This window comes from Pipra filicauda, unplaced genomic scaffold (genome assembly GCF_003945595.2).
Source record: "Pipra filicauda isolate LSUMZ 115617 unplaced genomic scaffold, ASM394559v2 scaffold103_size3290846_pilon, whole genome shotgun sequence".
Lineage (NCBI taxonomy): Eukaryota > Metazoa > Chordata > Aves > Passeriformes > Pipridae > Pipra > Pipra filicauda.
In genome coordinates this window covers 736,913-758,379 of record NW_024103474.1, presented here as the reverse complement: position 1 = coordinate 758,379, position 21,467 = coordinate 736,913, and the positions used below count along the sequence as shown (strand labels likewise).

Here is a 21,467-nt window from a genome sequence, read left to right as displayed (position 1 = left end):
CCCCCACATTAGCTTTGTGAAATAGGCTAATAAAGTAATGTTTTCTTTCAAGCTGTTTTAATAACATTAGCTTTGCCTTGGTACCTCATTTTCACAGCGATTTTTGCCTGTGGTTAACGTAAGATCTGTTAATGTAGTGGCTTGATTTGGTAGACTATGTGAATCTTTTGTCCCTATTTGGTTTGTTTATTTTAACTTCCAAGAAACTGAGTATAGTTAGACATTTTGTATTTCCAAATGGGAGCTTGTAGGAGAAGCAAATAGTTTGTGTAGAACTCTCTGTATTATTTTTGGATTGGAGAAATCTGACATACAGGAAAATTGCTTGTGCAGTTAGATTTTGTTGTTTCTTGGTTGGGATGGATTACACACTCGGCTTTAGAACAAAGGAAATGATGATTTATGCAGTACATAATGGTCCAGGGGTAATGAGTGTGTGAGTGCTCATTGTGCAAATGAAATTCAGGGAACCATAATGTATAGAATAAATAGTGACAACTGTGAATTAGAGACCCATAATTCCACTAAGGACTTCTGAGGATGACATAAACTTCAAAGGCAAAGCTTGGGTGGTTTGTGGTTCTCCATCGCTGGAGCCCAGAAGAAGAATTAATTCCTGTTCCAGGTCCTTAATTCCAAATTAATGTAATTTTCTTTTCTTGTTTAACACGTGAACCTCACCTCCTTTACCTTTTTAAGTGGTGTGTCTCTACATCTTTCTGTTATGACATCTGTCCATCTATCCTACTCTCCAGCGTGTTCTCTTTTTCTTACAAGCTTATGGACAGGAACAGTAATAGCTTTCATTTCCAAACTATTGCAAACTGACATCTCAGTTGGAATGGTTTTATTGTTGCTTTTTTTAAATGTCCTAAGTTGCTCATCAGCTTAAATTCTTTGACATTGTGTTTGTTAAAAGCTTTCAGCTTGATATGTGCATGATTTTATGGAGTCTAAATAGAAAATAAGTGTGTTGTGGTTGTAATTACAGTTAATTTCTTGTGGAGTTGTGCTGGTTTTAATTAACTAGTGATTGGAAAATATTTTTATGCAATAATTTTTTAAGAATTTTTTTGGGAAAATAAAAATAGGGAATTTATATTGAAAACTGTTTTTTTTATTTTTAAGTGATATAAAGTACTTGTGGTGCTTTGTGATACATATTTATCTGATTCTGCAAAGTGGATAACTATTTTTACAAACTGAGTAACAGTTTATGTGCATAAACATTTCATGGCAGATAAACACAATGATTATTTTATGTTTGTTTGAATGCATTGCAGTACTTCAGAATGACAGGTACTGTGTGCTCTTGCTGCATAAAGAGCATTGCTTCTGAGTCTGGGTATATTTTTCTTGCATGTGAATTATGAAAAGTACATTTTATTGCATCTGATTCAAGTTTTACTCAAAATTCTGTATTCTTTTCACTTTTTAAACACACACACAGAGTATATGTGCTGAAAATATGATAATCTACTTAAAAATGTCTTCTGACTTTTTATGTTGGTTTTGAAGTTAGGTAAGTTTTTCTAGCAATCAATACAATAAGCCTTTGCCTTTTATGCAGGTACAGTATATGTGATACAAATATTATTATTGGAATGCTTTTATCATCAAATCTTTTAGTACTGTGGTTCCTAGGATTTTTGGTGTTTGTGATTCCACGATGCAAACTGAGACTGATGCCAAGGCTTCAGAGCAGAAACTAATTCTTAGTTCTGGAACAAATTGTTCTTGAGGCTAAACTACTGGGGCTTTTCACAGATTTTGTTTCCTTCCTGATTTGCAAGACTAAGCCAAGGAGGCAAGGTGAAGCTGACTATGGAAATATTATTATCCTTGTTTAATACCTTGAGAAGAGAAGCACTGAGTAATTAAGTGACTAATTCAGGGTTATGCAAAACTCTGTGGCAAAACTGGGACTTAAGCCCAGTTCTTTCAAGTCCAAGGTTAATATCTCAACCACTAGACCATTCTTCCTCTGAGAATGTATCTTTCATTATAACCCAAAATTTCACTTGTGCTAATTCTACTGCAAAACCAAAATCCCTTCGACTCAAATTTTCCGTGGGTACTCTCAAGTAACTGCTTCTGCAAAACCTGTTTGACTATTATTAAGTTTCATTTATTGGTAAAATAACTGATGTCTGAAAACAAGTTTAAGCTTAAATAGTAAGGCTTTTTATGCTTTCTGTGAGTTTTTCATTCCTCTGTCACCTAATATTACAGTAAATTTTATTATTTACTGCAACTGTTGCTCGAAACTAGACAGATTGTGTCTGTCTCAGCAGTATTTGAACTACAAAGCATAGTTTTGCTATATTTCTTCTCTCTCTCAATATATATTTATATGTAAAATGAAAGCTAAATTCTGAAGGAATTAATAATAATGTGACAGTTCAGTGTTCTAAAATTTAAAGCCTCAGTAGAGGCACAGTTGGCATCGGATTTGATTTATATTGTAGCTCTCACTTTAAATGTATCTTATTCAAGACAAAAAAAATGAAGCTTCAGTATATACTACCTGACTAGATGTTTTATTATAGAACAAAATGGTGATTTCTTCAAATGAAACTTGTCAAACTACTTGACATAATATGGGATTTTTTTTTTGGACTTCAGCTCTGGAAAAGGGTGGCAAGCCAGGACCAGTAACTGGAAGAACAACAAATAATTAGAAGCGTAAACATGTATGATACAAATTATTGGGAAAGGAATAGGATATTAAATAAGTCTTAAACATTGTACATCTAATATATGTGCTATTTTAGTAAAAACGTGGGCCATTTATTTATGAGAATATTTTCAAGGGAACTCAATTTTCAGATACAGCTTCAAAGATACCTACTGGGGTAGAAATAAATGTAATGGTCCTTTTGGATATTTATTCATTCTTATTCCATTTGTGCTATATGCTAATACCTGGTCCTTTTAAACTAATTCACAAGATCCTAAGTTCAAACATCTTCAGAAGATCTTGTAAATATTTTAGTGAATGAATGATGTATTTAAAAAGTTCATACATTTTTTTTCCTATACAAGAATATTGAAGAATGTTTACAATTTCTGCATCAAACTATTCCTGTAACACAGATTTAATTTGTTTTATGAATGAGGAAATGAAGACACAGGAAAGTTAAAATACTTCCATCAGCAGACTGCTGCAGTGCAGGGAAGAGAGCCGCAGCGCTTGGGAGATTTGTGTTGTCTTCCCAATTGTCGTTTAGCAAGTGCTTTGTTCTGGCTCTTATTGTACTGTGCAAAAAAGAGGACACATTTATCCTTTGTTGTTGTCCATATATGACCATTAAACCTACCTCCAACTTCTTAAATTGGAAGGGATTTACTACATTATCACAAAAAATATGTAAAAGTTAAACCCTAATAGTCATGGAATTGTAGATATTTTTTAACTTTATTGATCCTTTCATATGCTGTTAACTGATATTATTTAGAAATTTATTACTGAAGAATTCCAAGGAAAGCCAGAGATGACCAGCTGATTTTGACCTTTACTCATTTGTTGTTATAAAATTTGTAAAATGTTTCTGCTTGTTAGTGAAATTATTATCTGGAAACAAAGACTTTTTCTGGGCAGGATTATAGGCACTGCATGCTAATTAATGGAACAAAGGGATGAGGATTACAGAAGCAATAACAGTAAACTATCCAGGAACAGTTGCACTGGGACATTATCTTCCTGTCAGCTGTGCCGTTGTGTGCTTTGGCACTTCTCTTGTCGTCCCACAGTAACCAGAGACTGTTATGAGGGCCTCATGGAAATATGCCTCATCCCATCTCTGTGGCTTTTCCAGAAGAAATCCTACCCACTGGGTCAGCAGAACCAGATGGGGAGAAAAAAATAATCTAGTGCTGGTATTCTTAATGGGATGGTAATGGTTCACCAAAAGTGATAAAGGGTGGGTTATTTCTGGAACCACTAATCGTGAAATAAACTGTTTAGGGTGAAATGAATCACTCTTCAAAAATATATAGTGGCAACTTGGGTATCCTCAGTTCTGTTCTGGCAGGAGATCCTAATGTATGGAGGAGAATATTTTCTCAGCTATAAGGGTCATCACAGAGTTCTAAATCTGGTAACTGGTAGTTACTTTTTCCTGGAAAGCACGACAGTATGGTGAAAGTTTAGTTTGCTGAAGAATGTTTTCACTGCTAGTACCAGACATCAGATATTCTTAGCATGCTTCTGTTTATATATTCTGCATTTTCTTCAATTTCTGCTCCACTGTTTTATTTAGTAATATTTTCTTGTCAAGGCTTCTAGTAGCTTCTTGTGTAGTGTATCCTATTTCACACCTTGTGGCATCTAAGCCCTGATTTTTAGATTGTTACTTAAGCAATGGGTTCATGCAATTTTCTATTTGTTGTTTTGGGAATGAGCTTACACACATCACAAATCTTTTCTGAAGTGATCATCAAACACTCTTCATTTGAACCAAGAGTATAAAAGGGCTGGGATGTGATTGGAATACTTACATAAATAAAAGTCAATATTTCCTGATTTTTTTTGTCAAACACAGGATTGACAGAAAAGCTGTAAAATTGACAGGAATCAAATTAACATTATTTAATGTAGGCCGTTATTGCTAAATTATCTTATTCACTGCAATAAATGTTCCCTTTTTCTTTGTCTCCTATAAATATATAGTTTTATTTTCCTTACTTGCAAGGAGCTATTGATGAAGTGATTGGCAACATTCTCGTGATTTGACTCTTAACCTTCAGTTGGAACAGGAAAATTTGAAGAATGAACCAAAAGCAAATGATGAACACTGCAGTTTTTTGTTTGTTTTAAAGACTGGGAAACATTCCCTTCTCCACTAAGGCATTGTTCAGCATATGTCAGATTAGGGTGTTTTAGAGACATCTAGAGATGTAAGATGGCACCACCACTCAAGCATAAATAATGCTCAGGAATCGACACAAGCTCTGCAGATATGAATTAATGAAGTGTTGCAGGCAGGCTTGGGCTGTTCCTGTAAAAGGATCTTTTCCATATTCCAGTCTCCTTTGGATGAGTTTGGGTGTGGATGACACGTAACCTGGTCAGTGGGGCTGCAGTGTTTGTGCAGGGCCCCGTGGGGATAAACAACATGCTGCTTGTGTATGCCCAGCACCCCAGAGACGGGTCACAGCTGCAATAGGACTTTTCCCAGTTTGTGGTGATAGCTGTCCATGACATTGGGTCTGGAATAGGATCAGTGCCTCGTCTCAGAAGTACTTGTGTACCTGCAGCAGGGGGAAGATGTGTTGAACCCAAAGGAGGTGGTGTGGCTGAGTTTTGCTAACTCGCCCAATCAAACTGGTTTACTTGCTGTTTCAGCATAGTTGGGGGTGAGAGGAAGAGTCTCCTTCAGCTGGTGGCTGGGAACCTTGGGGGTTAGTCCACCTCAGTCCCCTGGCTCAGGAAGATCTTGTGGTCGAACAGCTCACCAGGAGGTTGTTACGTTGGCTCAGATGCTCTTGAAACAGCAGCATGATGTGGATCTGGGGGCAAGCCTTCTAGCTAGCCCAGAGTTTAGGATATCTTGGGGGTGCAGTTGCTCATTTGTACAGTTTTGGGCCTTATTCCTGAAATAAAAATTCATAAGGTATCATGATTTTGAAAGCAACTTCCTTGAAAGCATAGTTGTGTTACTAAAACCAAATGGCTAAAAGGGAAGTATTTTTGAAGGAATTAAAGGCAACCCTTTTTAAAGGGACAGAAGAACAATCCTTATTTTGTGGCTAAAACAAAACTGTTGATTTGCTTGATGGTGCCCAAAAAGAATGGTTGAGAACAAAGCTGGTTTTATTATGCCATAAGATTTTCAATTACCAGAAGCCTTCCCAACTGTGATACTGTGATGGAAAAACAAGCTTTTTCAGAGTTAGGAATTTCTGTGCAAACACTGAAAGTTAATATAAAATAAATCAGTAGTTCTATGTAACAGTTTGTGTGCTGATAGTATAAGAAAATTCTAGATTAAGAAAAAACACAGGTAGTGCAACCCATGATTAAAATGGTGCATGTGAATTGTTTTCAGTCTAGGTTTAAAAAAAATTGTAGGCTGTGTTCTATTGAAGCCTTAAAGATATCTTGCATCTTTTGCCAGTGGCTATTATGCATTCGGGCATCTCAGGAACAAAGAAACGACAGAGAAATGGATGGCCTGGGTTTAACTAAGTAGGTGATGGTACAGATGAGGCCTGATAAGCTTAACACTTCATCTCCGTGCTGCCACTGTGGTTTGCAAGGAGATTAGAACTGTCTGACTGTGAGGAGGGCAAGCTCCACAAATTCACTCATACATGGCAGTTCTGTAATGAGGTGATACTTCATTCCTTAAACTACTGAACTAGAACTGCACAAACAGATGTATGCCTCTGGCAGTGCTGGGCATGCGGCACAGGCTCTGCCACACCTCCAAATGCAAACACAACGTCCACTTGCCACAATCATATTTTATTGATGCACAGTATTCTTGGTGCGTTCGTAATAATAAAGTACAAATTACGTTTTCGTGAAAGAAGGAAACCTGTAAGTAAATCCAAGGTGTTTATAATGCACGGTGAAGTCTGACAAGAATCTCAACAATGTCTATAGTTTTCAGTGGGTTAACATGACAAAATGTTGGAAATTGAGAGTATTCTACCTTGGTTATGTGCATTATATTCTTTCGCAACAACTCAGAAAGCTCATAAAATGGAGATGTGACCCTACATGGACTGTTTTCCACAGTGAACAGCCCAACGTTAAGCTCAGACTCAGAAGTCAGCCTTCCTGTGCTTAGGGGCAGGAGTTTAGCAAAACTAGGGAAGGATGGGAAATGGCCACTGGGATCCTAATTCACATATAGACAGCCCTAAGTGCTGACTTGTTCTGCGTGCTGCAGTAGGACCACTTGTGATTTTAACTTCAGTGTATGTTAATTACTCTGCTGCTTAGAGGCCTCAGTGCAGTTCACCAAGGTCGTTGCTTTGTGGTGCTCCTTGTGGAATTTATCAGTAGGTTGCCTGGCAGTAACCTGTGATTCTGGTGCCTTTGTTTGATATTCTGAGGTTTAGTGAAATTGTGTATTTTTATTAAGCAGTGAAGTAGGAAGTAGCAGCAGTCTGCTGATGGCACTTTGCTGAACATTGTCATGAAGAATGTATTATAAAAATGGAAACCCTAATTTCAATGTCTTTGTGAAAATGTACTGTTAATTGTAGCAGTTTAAGATTTATTTTGTTCCAAAATGGTACTTAAAAGAATTCAAACACAATGAATATTAAAATTCTGTTCTTTAGAAAGTAAGAGCACTCTTTAAAACCAGAGGACCAGTAGCTTTATCTTGCTTCCTCTTCTAGAGGCTTGCTGGTCTATGGCCAGTCCATCAGATTAACAGGACCTCCAAATGTTTTTTTATTTCCCAAGAAGGGGATGCCTGTATTAGATGCTGATCTCTTAAACCTGGCTTTTTTTAAATTGCAAAAAAAAAGACATTTAATTAACTAGCTGAATCAAAGAAACTAAGCCACAGCATAAGCAAACAGTTTTCACTGCTAAGGCTTTCCATTTTGGTGTATTGAACCACATAAGGCTTAAAACATTTCTATATGTATATTCACTAGTATTTGTGTTGCAGAAATGTAAGTTTAGGCATCAGTCGTTTATACTAATAAACGTCCCACCTAGAACAAGATCTTGCATTTAAGAAACAAACTTTCAAATTGTAGTGCTTGAAAATATCAGCCAATATGTGCATTTGCTCCCAAAACACAAGTTGCTTTCTCTGAATATGTGCAAATAAAGTCACATTTTTTACAGTACTCGAAGCATATGAGCAGAAAAGATACAGTAAGGAGATAACAGTATGTGTTCTTTTTCTAATTAACAACTTCTATGTGATTAACGTGTTCTTCTACTTGCTTCCTCTCATGTGTGAAGGGAGCAAAAGTAAATTAATTACCATTAGCCTGAAGGAGAGCGCACTGTATTCTTTACGACTTCATGGTATTGATTTGGCTGTTATTCATGGCCTCTATTCTCTGCTATGCAGATTGATGCATCTTTAATTCATAGATACATTATCATTAAGAGTGGTTTATTGACCAAGCAAAACAAAGCTGTTGCTGGGTCCTTTCTAGTGCCAAAGCTCTGGACTTTTTCTGATAAATATATTAGTTTATGCATTCTATTATAGACTCTGGAGTTGAGTAGTTCATTGCTATACACTATGGCAATGACCTATGCTAGTGCTATATGTGATATGCTTTTGTTTTTTTTTTGCAGATGAACTCTGTTGTTAATGTAAGAAATTCTTAAATTACAAAAAACTTTCTGGTCCTTTGAGAATCAAAAAAAGCTGAATAAGCATCTCCAGGTTTGTGTACATTTGCTACAGCCAACTGCACATAGAAAAAAAGAGTGTGCCCTGCACTTTAACTGGAAATAAATTTGATTCAGATTTAATTTGGGCAAAAGATTTTTCGTTTTTCAAAAACAGCACTAAATTGATGATTTGTTGAAATGTTTCCAATCTGATCAAATACTGACATGTAAAGACACAAAAATAAATCTATCCTGGCATGGTAGCGAACTTATTTTGTTGTTTAGTTTGTTAGGTTTTTTTTGAGAGAGGAAAAAAAGACAGGACTATACAAAACTATACAAATTTCTAACAGAGGGTCTGAATCTGATTAGTTTTTGACATAGGTTTTGATGAAGGTGATATCATTAGGGTGCTTAATAAAAATGACTTGGGTTTTCAGTTTCAGGGGGAAATAAGGACAGACATTGAGGCTGCTGGACTTCAGTCCTCTCTGCAAAATTTTAAATTGTTCAATCTGTTTATTTACTCTTTGCAGTGATGTTCGGTAATACCTGTGTATGGTATAGCATGGGTATATGATACAAAAACCCCAACAAAACCAAACCAACAAACAAAAAAAAACCCCAAACCAAAGCAAGAGCTACAAACAGAGCTCTGGCTGTGATTTTGATGCTTTTCCTTAACTAGATTTCAAGCTTAATTTTTTCAAAGTGTGAGAGAGAAAAAACTCTGGGGGAGAAAAACACATCAGTACTTCAGATGCCAGTCGAAGAACATGTACAACATAGCTAAGTGGCCCAAAGAGAAAAGATCTGAGCAAGTTCTGCCATGCAGGGCATTGGTTTATATCATATTACAGTCTTTCAAAGGCAGTTATTAAATATTGGATTAAGTGTGGTTTGGCAGTCAAACTTTAACCCCTTGTTTTTCCTTGTGTGTTTGCTGGTTTGTTTTATGAGGCTTTGAAAGAATTCACGATGAATATACTACTCTCCCTAAAGGTACAGAAAGGCTGGTCATCCTATACTGTTTCTTGTGAAGTTTTATAAGTGACTGGAAATCCCATATAGAAATGAAAAGCATTAGCTGTGTGGCAAAGCCACAAATGTGTTTTCACACTTCCAGGCACTGCCAAATGCTATAATTTGGTTTCCAAATCTTTTTGGTTTTTTTTATGGTTAGTTAGCCTACTGAATTCTTCTCAAGACATCTGCACTCAGACCATGTGCAGGTGGTCTGATTTTCAGAGATGTTGAGAATATTCTGACATTGCTGCCTTTGATGTGACTGAGATTTTGAAAACAAATTATTTTTTCATTTTCAGTGATGAAATGAAGAGTTTGGAGCCTAAATTTAGGTGCCTGAGTTCAGATATTCAGATGTCATGCTTTTTCTCATTCTTTTGAGTCCCCTTTGGTACGTAATATTCTGATACTTATCTAAACCCCTAAATCAATATAAATGCTCTTATCAGGTGCATACAGAAAAGTGCAATGATGAGACAGTACATCAGGGGTCAATGCCATGTCCTTCATAGTGACAAACAATGAAATAAAACCCATTTAAGAGTTAATGTTGAAGGTCCCACCTAATGCAGAGGGCAAAGGTTTAGAGGAAGTGTCTGCGCAGATGAATGTTAGTGATAGAGAACATTGCAAAATTAAATTGGTCTCCCAAGGAGATGAGATTGCATTTCTTTTCCTGAGGAACAAAAACCATGAACTGTTCTAAATGAGCAGTGCTTTTGAATCTTGTCACAAGACATGGATACTGCCAAGCAAAGGTTTGTCTTGGAAGGCACTTCATTCTTTTTCGGCAGAAAGCTTTCTAGCTTTCTTTGTTGCTCATTTTATTTTATTGCTAGTTCAGTGGCAACCATGGAAGGTGGGAAGACAAAGATAATTTTTCTGAGATGGAAAATAAGCATTGTCTAATAAAAGTAGATAGAAATACCAAAACCCAGAGCAACAGCTGGGTGTAAGGCAAGCATTGGTCTACAGAGGTGGAACAATAAGGAGGGAGAGAGACACGCAGTGATAAAAGGAGGATAATGAAAAAAAAGAACATTATCAAGAAAGTCTGATTGAAAGAATTAGTTTGTGGATGTACCCTGTGATCTTACAGCACAAAGCAAGCTGTCTCTTTTGGTTGTTCTTGTTTCCAGTAGCCATAAAGGCTTTCAGAGAAGACTAATGCAGTTTCGTGTACAAGAGAAAATGTTGTACTATCTCATCCCTCTGAGAATTGCTGAAGATAGTAAGTTGTCAGGTTCCCTACTTCTGAATCTTCAGTGGCCTAGAATAGCTATCCAGGATGAAAGGACTGCATTCTCACATTTCTTCAGTGTTTTGTGAGGAGCAGATTAGTTGTACCTGCTTCTACTATACTTGCTTTCACCTGAAAATACAGCGATGGCTTTGCCTTGGGTGAACATGTGCTCCAGGTCATATTTTAATTCTGCAGATTTATATCAATGGGTGTCTTGTTCCTCATGTAAAGCAGTTTATGTGAAATAGTGGAGTGAGTTTTCAAGGACATCTTTATGGAAAAAGGAGTTCCAGAATGTTCTTTTTCAGCTTAAAAGAGGGCTTTGTGTTTTTTTCTGAAATAAAAGCAAAGCTATGTGTAATTACATAGATAGCTTCTGTGAAATATATTTCTAAAGCAGTTGTTAATAGCCTTTGTTAATTTGTTCTTAAAACATCCATACTGCCCTGTTAAGATGTTTCTGATATCTAAAAAGAAACTGCAGGACAATAACTTGCTTTTTCAACTGTTTTCAATATGATTGAGTTCATATTCATATTCAGGAAAGCTGGTGAGCTGACACTCCTGTAAAATGAGTCTGAAGTCCCCTTGGCCTTTGCCACTGGGTGCTGGAGGCAGCAGCCAGGCAAACCTTCTCAAATATGTGTCATTCCTCTGGTGAGCACTGACCAGAGCAACTCTGTTAAAGGGAAAGATGGGAATGTATTCCTGTTTGAGTGCTTGGATTTAGATTGCCTAACTAGAGTGTTATTTGTAGTGAATATTATGGGTTTTGTTTGGTGTTGTTTTGTTTTTTTGGCAGAGACTTATTAGCTGCTTCAAATAAAAATTACAATACTGCATTAATCTTACTGCTTTAATGCATTTGGTTTTGTAGCACCTATATATAGCAATGAGGTAAAAAAAAGGTCAGAAGTTAATATCTTGGTAAAGATTAAATATGCTGGGGATATAGTGCCCTTGCAGTGATTTTAATGTGTAAATTATTTTGCAAGGAAAGCAGTAACTATCCTTGTCAAGTCTGCTGATGATAACAAATTTCCCAAGACAGCTGATCTTTGCCTATAATATACCAGGTACAGCTTTGACTAGCTAATCACAGTAAAGTAGTATGCAACAAATATTTCACTGTTTTGCATTTTGTGAAGTAACTAAACTGGAGTCTGAGGCAACAGAAGGTCCTCAGATACCCGCGTGTAGCAAGAGTCAAACGTGACAGGCTAATGTAGAGCTCCTTGGAGTCATTTGATGAAGTGAGTGAAAATTTCTCTGCAGAAAATGAGTGTGCCATCACACTGGTCATTGCTGATGGATTTCATCAACACAAAGAGGTTCAGTAAAGGTTAATAGGAGTGTGTAATGTGGTGTAACACAAACTCCCAATTACTGAGGAGTTCTCTGATGTCAAGGTGAAGAGAAGTGTGCTGTTGTGACTCATCTTTCCATGCAGATCAAGCTGAAGTTAACAAAGTTGACTGTGGTTTATTGGGCAGGGCACTGGAAGAATAACCAAGGGAGCTTTTTCTCTTTGTATTTCTGAACTGTTGTGTGATGTTGGGCATGTCACTAAATTTCTGTGTAGTCCAATATCCTTGTATATGTGGAGATAATGACAGATATGTCCTTTATAATGTCTTTGAAGATTTGTGGATGAAAAATTATATACAAATAATTTTGTTCAACAACAAAATTAAAAAAAATATCTTACAGTTGTTTATTTTTTTAAGACCCTAAAGCTGCTCCATTGAATGAATGCATTTTAGAGTCAGGAGGGCCAGATAACAATATAACAGTGGCACTCTAGTTTAATAAAACCACCCCACCATGGGGTCAGTGTGATAATGCGAAAATACAAAATCTTTTATGAATAAGAGATTCACAGATGAGTCTATCAGAGGAGTACACCATCTGTATTTGATATCTCTGCTGTGGTAGTGCCATCTGAGTACCCTTCTGCTCAGTGGAAAAGCTCAGATTCCCACTCACACGCTCACGTCATTCCGGAGACGGCTTTTTGTTTGGCTTCCAGTCAGGTTTATTCCGGCGGTGCACGCATGGTTAGCGACCCCTCACTTCTAGTGAAGCAGTTGGAGGCTGTGCTGTATGATTTTAAATCTTCTGTTGGGAATTGCTCTGCCATCCCTCACGTGCCAAAGGGGCGTGTGCCAGTGTGGCAGAGCACTGCAGGAGCTCATGCCACGTAAGGTCTGAACGTTCAGTGGTTTTGTTCCATCAGTTCGAACGTGGATATTGTTTTAAAATAATATCACCTTATAAAATGCTGTGAGAGATTTTCTGGATTGTGTTGCTTCAGAAGCTCAAAGCCACATTTTGCTAAAGCCCCTGCTCTGTGCACAGAGCCTTTAATTTCAGCAGAACTGTTAATGGGGTAAGGCAGCAACTAATGAGACTACGTTTTCGGTTTGCTCTATGTATATTGCAGGGTTTGGGCTTTATAACTGAAAAAGCCCAAAAACCAAAACCTATATAGCGTGTAAAGAGGATTAGGTGTTTTTAAAGCACCCTGGATTAATAACATTTATTTTAAGTTTTGTTCATTTGTGATAAAAACTTACATGTAAAAATCATTATACAATAAGAAGAGCAGAGAGAAATGAATGGGCTTTAATGTTACATTGTGATCAGGAATAGATTAGTGAAAGAAAAAAAGTTTCTTCATGCATAGAAATGTAGTATAATAACCTTCTGATCCCTACAATCTAGAAGAACTCTACCTAAAAATTCAAGGCAAGATTGGTTAGGAATGTCAACACAGGTGATGAAATTCATGGGTTTAGTGGTAAACAATGAACTAATTCAGAACCCTGACTTAACTTTTGACTCTATAACTAAAGAAACAACATTAAGAGCTGCAAATTGTATTAGCTGTGAGCTTTCAGCAGCTTTGCAGAGTCTTTCATTGATTACATTTGATTGTCAGGAAATCTCAAGTACAGAATTCAAGCCCATTAATTCCTGTGACCCTTCAGACCAGCACTTGCCCTCCGAAGGGAGTCACTGTTAGGATCCCATGGCAGTGTCTGAAGCAAGTTTAAACTGTTCCATCACTGCCTAGCACAGCCCTTCTACTGGGCCACAGATATTAGCTGAAATCAAAAGTTGGTGATTTAATCAAAAGTGTATGTTTCTGTGATCTCATTTTACATTTTGCAATGTTGAGACTTCAACATCTGCAAGCGGTTTTTTGGAAATGGCATGGAGTAAACATACACTTATTTTTGTCATGGAAACAATGGATAGATTGGATATTTGATCTTTCATTTGCATGACGGTTCTGCTTTTTCATTGTAAAACAAAATGTATGTATGCATATATAGATTTAACATGTCTGTGACAAAACCTCTCAAACAGCAGCATTTGTAAAGTAAGTACAACTATAGCTGTGAATGCACCTCACAGGCATATATCCATTCCAAATATGCAACCAGAGAGATTAATTTTATAGTATTATTACAAGATTCCTGTTGAATTCCTTTCTTTAATCAGGATGGTAGTGGTATTTACTGGCTCTGAAAATTCCAGGGAGTGGGAATTGTTTTCATCATAAATGGGTGTAGTGTTCTGCAGATGTACAAAGCACCCAGAGCCTTGTTGAAAGACTGAGACTAAGGACTGTTTACACACTTGTAAGTAACTTGAAATATTTTTATATACAGCATAAGGGCAAATATCTTGATTTTGATAAGACTTGATAGAAGTAGCTAGAAGTTGGAACACAAAGATAATGTTTCTCTGGAGTAAAGACAAGGAGAAAACATTCCAGCTGTAGCTGACAATCTTGCTTTGAGTGTACTTTTCCTGCCTTAGTCACTCAAACTATGTAGGTTTTGGTGTGGTTTAGCTTTATTTTGATTTTGTTTGTTTGGGTTTTGGTGGAGTTTTTCTTTGTTGTGGGGTTTTGTTTGGGTTTTTTGTTTGTGTGTTTGCACTTTTTGTTGGGGGGTGTGTGTGTGTTTTTTGTTGTTTCAGTGCCAAATACTTGGATTGCATTAAAGGCTCCTGACCCTAGTTTTGTATAGATTGCTTTCTGGTTTGTTATTTCTAGGTGACCATTTATTAAGCGAGAGAAAAAACCCCACACCTAAACTCATGAAAAACATTAAGAGTTCTGACAGTGAAATACTGTCTGTCTTTCCCCGGTGTTTATGTGAAATGATCTGGCAAAACAGATACTGAAGAAATAATGTATTTTTTGTGTGCTTTCTCAAATGATAAATGTTCCTGTCTCTCTGGAGAATTTCTTACCAAATGCTGATTTTTGCAAGCAGAAAGAATCAGCATTTCAAGTTGGTTTTTTTTTATAATGCAGCAACTCAGAAGTTGTATCTGCTCAATCTTCTAGACAATTGGAAATCGACTTATCAAAAGAAAAGATCCAACTATGACTCTAATTTTTCATGCGCTTTTTTTTATGTGGGTCAATTATTTATAGCGAAGTGATAGTTGTTTTCTCTCCCTTTAATAACAGTGCCACATGTATTACTGCCCAAGTTGCAAATTATGAGAACTTTTCAGTATCCCTTAACGGAATAAAATTATGAAATACTGAAAAAAAAATGAGGGTTTAATTTTTTTAATTTTAAAATTAAAACAAAAGCTTTATCATCAGCTTCATAATTTTTACAGTGAAGGGAAATGTCAGTTTAAGGCATTGCTTGGAATAGCCCTTCAGAGCAGCAGTACTACAAGGTAGTTGGCAAGTCTGGAGTATAAAGGCCAGCCTGGCTCAGTAACTGTTTTTTTTTCACCACTTCATGATAGCATTTTGTTTACTTGGAGCCATAGTGGCACAGTGCTGCTTTCTCAGGATCACCTTAAAATGAAATAATTTCATTTAAAAACTAATTCAAACTTATTTCAAAGGGACTTTGCAGTTTTAGATAATTTATAGTAGCCCCAAATTTAATATGTAAAAATTCAGTGGTAGGGAAATGATGAGAGCTGGAGATCTGAGAGCCTCTGCAGTGAAAGGAAGAGAATCCATTATCAATGATGGCCTTCGTTATGGTTTTATTGTGGTTCTGGTTTTTTCACTATCTTGTGTGATTCAGGTTTCTTATAAAAACAACTACTTTCTAGATTGAATCTAAATTCCCAGCATCATGCAGAGTGAGTGCTAAGAGGAAGTGCACAGACACAGATTAGGGTGGCACCTCTTCCTTCCAGACAAAATTACTGGAGCACAAGGACAGTAAAAACAGCTGGTGCTTTTTCCAACCACGTAATTTCTCCTGTTTTGTGACCTTTCACTGATGCCTGAAAAAATAGAATTGTTTTTTATGTGAATGTAAAATACATATTATGCAAACCTCTTGTGATGTAAACCTCTTGGTTAGCAGGGTCTTGCAGATCAAGTAACCACTCCTAGTTGGTTGCGAACGTTCTTGAAGGTTTCCAACAACTGACTAGACAGGCACCATGCAAGATGTGTGGTCTTTTCAAATAGATCTTAAATAATATCTTCTGTTTCTTCTTTTATGTTGGAACATTAGCTTTTAAATTAGCAAAAAAAGAATTTATGTACTATGAGCAAGCATAATGATAAAATCAAAAATTATCAGTTAAGAAATCATTCACATCTATTTTGAGTACAAGTTATTTTTAATTTTCAAAAGCACCAGTTAATCAAAATTGAGAAGTGTGGCTTTTTAATATGCTCTCACAAGAACCTAACAGAGTACGTGGTAGGATTTTGTGTGTCTCGAAAATTTTGTGGACTTCAACTGTACCATTCAGTTTTCTCACAAACTCAGTGAATAATTGCCTGGTTTTCTTCACTTGATGGCAAAGCTTAAATCAATAAATCTGATGACCTGAAAGCAATCTCTTCCAGTGATGCATTTTAGAACGCTTTCTAAGAACTCAAAGGTCAAGTCTAAAGGAAACTATTTTTATCAGAAGGTGAGATGTTGAACAGGATCTGTGCAGCTGGAAATAAGTGATTCAAATTTGTACTTCATTTGTTTTAAATTCTCCAAAGCTTCAAATCCTGTGGGATGTGGACAGACTTTGACATCATTAATTACCTGGCAATGTTTTCAATTTACTGATCATTTACTACAATTTATCACAGTATTTGTTACAATAATATTTGCCTCTCTGTCTACTGTGTTCTTGTATTTGCTCCAGTAAATAATAAAAATATATTTTTCTACTGTAGACAAAGCACTCTTATCTCAAGTAATGGCATAAATGGACTTGCAGAGTTAAAATCAGAACTCTGCTTGTGATATCTAAGTGCCAACCAAGAAGGGGGGGAAAACCCAAACCTCCCCTCTTTCCCCAAGGGAGCAAAACACAAGTGACCTGCTTGTGGTTTCTTAGGTTGCTTAGGCTGCTATCAAAGTCTCAGACTAGAGACTCATCACAGGAAACAGTGTGGAAAAATGAAATTATTACTGAAATTGTGGAATGCAAAAATTTTATTGCCCTAAATATTTACTGACAGCTTTGTATTTTTAACTTTATTTTGAAATTGTCTGCAAATTATGTTTTATCAAATATTGTTTCATTATTAAAATATTCACACAAGTTTTCACAGAGAGGTATAAATTTTAAAGCAAGTCCAAAGTGTCATTCTACCTTGAAAATTAGTTTTGTTGGAAGAAATGGGCACAATGTTCTCCTAAAATAGAATCCTTTCTTCCGTCACCAGCCAGGACATGACTGGTCATGACTTATTCACTGTTTTGATCATGTTAATGTTCATCCAGGTACTTTGAACCACTGTTTTTGATTGTCCTATTCTTCATTCTCTGGAGTTATACAAGGAGATAATTGTAATTCTGTAGGTGAATTCTAGTGATAAATCTTTTGAATAATACCATTTTGTTTTATTGGCTCAAATACCGTACTGTGGGTTGTCCTAAGGGTTTGGAAGGTATTTTTGCCACACAGGGATAAAACTGGCAAAAGCCAGGTATGCCTTTCTTCTTCCTTGCAGTGTCATGGAGGTACAGGTTGTGAAGAGGTTGAGGATTTGGAAATGGGCAGTGATTAGTTCAACATAATCATACATGTTTTAGAAGGAGATGAGCAAACCACAGCTGGACTGAAAGGCATCTGTTCTTAGAGTAGTGGCTATACTGGAATGACACGGGAAAGAAGATGAAAATAATTCATTCTTACAAGCTCCCTTATAAACGTTGATAAAGAAAAAATTTTGATATGCAGAAAATAGAAGATAAAAATAGTTTGGAATATATTTTTAATGCCTAGGCATTCTGAGAGAGAGTCACATGGCGACACGAGACCGCACGGTGATGCTCATCCATAGTGCATAAAGGATGTTTTTATGCTTGTGTTGGGATGAAGACTCATGTTGCTGTGACTTGTTTAGGGTTTTCTTTGCATGGAAGTGTCTTGACAAGCTTGTAGTGTATGTATTTATAATGTAAGCATTGTATGCAGCTCGTGGAATAGATGTCTACAGGAAGTTCTGCTTAGGAGGAGGAGGATGATTCTAGGTTGCTAGGACTCGGTGGATTGCCAAGCATATCACTGGTTTGAAATGGTTCTTGGATGGGATACATGTATTTTTGGCTACTTTTTTTTGGGCTGTTGTTTAGTTGGGGGGAGGCATAATTTAAATGTTGTGAAGGGGAATTGTCATTTTCCTACAGTGCACGAGATAAATATTTTTATTATTTTTTTAAATGGAGTTCTGATTCCAATCCAGTTGTTCTCTTCCTGCAGTGGCATCTTGGCACAATGCAGTCTGCTGTCACACCAATAAATGTCACATAAATGAAGAATGTCAGTAAAAGTGTAATACGAAACTAATAATTAGTTGTCAGAATTTCAGCTGGTTCCCTGTGAATAACTTTTCCCTATTTTTATTTTTTTTCTTTTTCCAGAAATACAAAGAATATGAGAAGGATGTTGCAATAGAAGAAATTGATGGCCTCCAGCTTGTGAAAAAGTTAGCAAAGAATATGGAAGAAATGTTTCATAAGAAGTCTGAAGCTGTACGGGTAAGCAGCAGATCAACCTGCTATTTCCTTCTGTGATGTAAAACTAAGTATATAATTTAGGTTTTGCTCTGAAGGCTGTACTAGCAATTGAAGGTGCTGAAGTGGAAATGCGAAAGCATTCAGAAGTATTTTAGGATCAGCGTTCAAGAGAATAGATATAAATTATTTATACCTTCAGTGGATAAATGTAAGAGAGTGTAACCAGATTTGGACTACCAGTTTCTGATATGAGTTTGTAAGGTATCATTTGTGTGCAGTAAAACCTAACTACATACGGTTGTGCATTAAAATGTTAGATTTCAAAATATCCAACCAAAGCAGACTTAATTTCACTGCTCACTCTTACGAAAATAGTATTGCAGGGAGATGTCTGAGTTCAATAACTGTCCTTTAGTTCAAATCAAGAAAAACAAGCAAAGACTTCAAATGGAACCAAATACAAAATTCCTTTAATTGTGGTAAGTACTACATCACTCTACAGACAACTTAATAGTGATCCTTAAGTAACTAGACAGCTTTCTGTACATCTGTAAGTTTTTGTGTATTTGTTTGTTTGGTTTGGTTTTTTTTTCTTTTCTAAAATCTCCATTCTGATCCTGCTTTTGCAGTAGCTTTCATGCCTGTTAGATTTACCATAAGAAAGAGAAAAAATTCTGATTTCTATGTTTTACTATCTCAAACAGGAGCTCGTAGTAACTTGCAGGTCCTAAGGAATAACTGATCTCCCTGTTGTAGTTTTCATTTTGCATTATTCTTTTCTAGAAATGGAGGTGACTGCCTGGAACAGTAGTTCCTGTTACATCACCTGTATCAGCAAACTAACAGGACATTCTGGCGATGCTGTTTACCAGCAGCTACTCCATTTCAGCCAGGCTTGTCTGCTCAATTGAGTTGAAGGTATTTGTGTCTCAACCGCAGAGCCGAAAGCATCACCCGAGGACAGGGATTCCATTTGTGTAACTGGAGACACAATTTCGCCTTCAGTCTTGTATTATTTGTTATGGTGCAAAAGGGAGGAAGGAATTTGGCTACATTTTAGAGGTTGAATTTTCTGGGCTGACAGTGAAGTAAAACATATTTCAGCTTGTAAAACGGAGCGCGCTTGGCAGGGAAGCAGAGAAAGACAATAAACATGGAACCCCACAATGCTATTTTTACAGTCTGTTTTTCAGAGGAAAAACTACACTTTAATATGTGTGCAACAGCTTCCAGAAGCCTGCAGAATATTGACTCAGGGGGAACTGTTTTCCTTGTTCCTTAGCAGAGAAAACTGCTCCCCTGAGATCATAACAATTTGAAAAAAAATCATTTTTTGAGGTGCACTTATTTGGAGCAAGAAGTGACCAGCGAGCTGCACACTTGCTGGTGAGGGAATAGAATTCCATGAGCGAGGAGTGTTGGTGGGGAAGAGCAGTTTGTGTCTCAATTAGAGCTTCCTAACAAATGTTTAGAACAGGTGTGGTCTCTTCAAACAGATGGTATGTTTATCTAAGGAGGAAAAAAATGTAGGATCAATATAGGCCACCATGCTCTGAGTAAAAATGGGCCCAAATTCTGTGAAGTTAAACCATGTGTATAATATTGAATGAATGGATTTTAGTGCTGGAAAAAGTAACTGAAATCCAGAGCCTTCTTGGGAAGGTTTCTGTCTTTGGAAAGGAAGCTGAAAGCTTGGTTTGGACAGGGTCACTTCTTTTAAGAAATGATCTGTTCAGTGTACTTTCCAATAGAACAAATAATTTTTGCATAATTACATAAAGTGGTCCATCTTGGTTGCTAGAGCTGTAGTGAGGGACCTATTATGTTCTGGTAGTAAGTAGTGTTTTGTGTTTTACACCCTGAGAAGTACAAAACCCTTTGGTACAGTGCAGGTTTTACAGGAGTTTCATCTGTGGTATATCATAACTAATTTTCCCCTCAAATCTGGGGTGGGGAGATAGGAGTTACAACACTCCTATGGACCTAAGATCTCTGCTCCACTCTGCAACCTGATCATCTTGCCTCTAAAATAATACAATTTTGATATAAGCTTTTGATGGAAACTTGTGCAAGAGCACTGAAACATAGAGTTCAGAGTAGTATGTTGGATATATTGGGGTAAATACAGAATGAAAAGTACCCTACAAATATCTCTCAGCCCTAAAATAATGGTGTCACCATAGTGAGGGTTCAAATCCAAGGGCTCAGAAAACATGTTCCACAGTTAGCCCAAATTGTTACCCTACAATACTGATTGTATTAGCTTCATGTAGACATCAATATCCATGGTTTAATCTAAAATACTTTTTAGATAAAACATTTTAAGCAATGTACTTCTTTGGGTTCCAGCAGATATAACAATCTGTGACAAATATTCAGAAGGCCATAGCATATAAAATGTTTGATTGGTAGAAAAGGCCAAGAAGAAAGACCAGAAAATATAGAAATAGAATGGCTTGGAAAGGCCTTGTGGTTTTTGTTTGTTTGGTTGGTTGGTTTGTTTTGCTTTATACTTTCAAACACATTAACTTGTTCAAAGCTACTATCACGTTTGAACTCTTTTCCCTCCTCCCCCTTAATATTCTGGTTGATTTTTTATCTTTCTGTCTCATCGCTTTTCATAGTGATTAGTTGGTTCAGTGTGATTTTTATCATATCCATCCCGTTTGAATTACCCTTCAGTATGCAATTATCCTATCACAGAATGTCCTATTTTTATGCTGTCAGATACATAAGATAAATGGAAAACTGAAAGTACTAAACCAATTATATAACCTTTTGTCATCTACTTACTGATGGAAACCCTTGCAAGCAACTTTCCAGCCTGTCCCCAGTGTTCACTATTTACCTCAGGTTTATGTCAGTTCAGGATATTCCTGTTAACCATTTCCTTCCTAATACTGCC

At 36.7% G+C, this 21,467-nt stretch overlaps 1 protein-coding gene across 1 annotated transcript in view; it reads left to right on the top strand.

The window, feature by feature from the left end:
• Positions 1-21,467, top strand: part of CACNA2D3 (calcium voltage-gated channel auxiliary subunit alpha2delta 3) — a 407,078-nt gene that overhangs the window by 73,719 nt on the left and 311,892 nt on the right. The window contains exon 3 of the mRNA XM_027728083.2: positions 18,467-18,583. Coding sequence (XP_027583884.1) covers positions 18,467-18,583 — 117 coding nt within the window. The remainder of the gene's footprint in view (positions 1-18,466; positions 18,584-21,467) is intronic.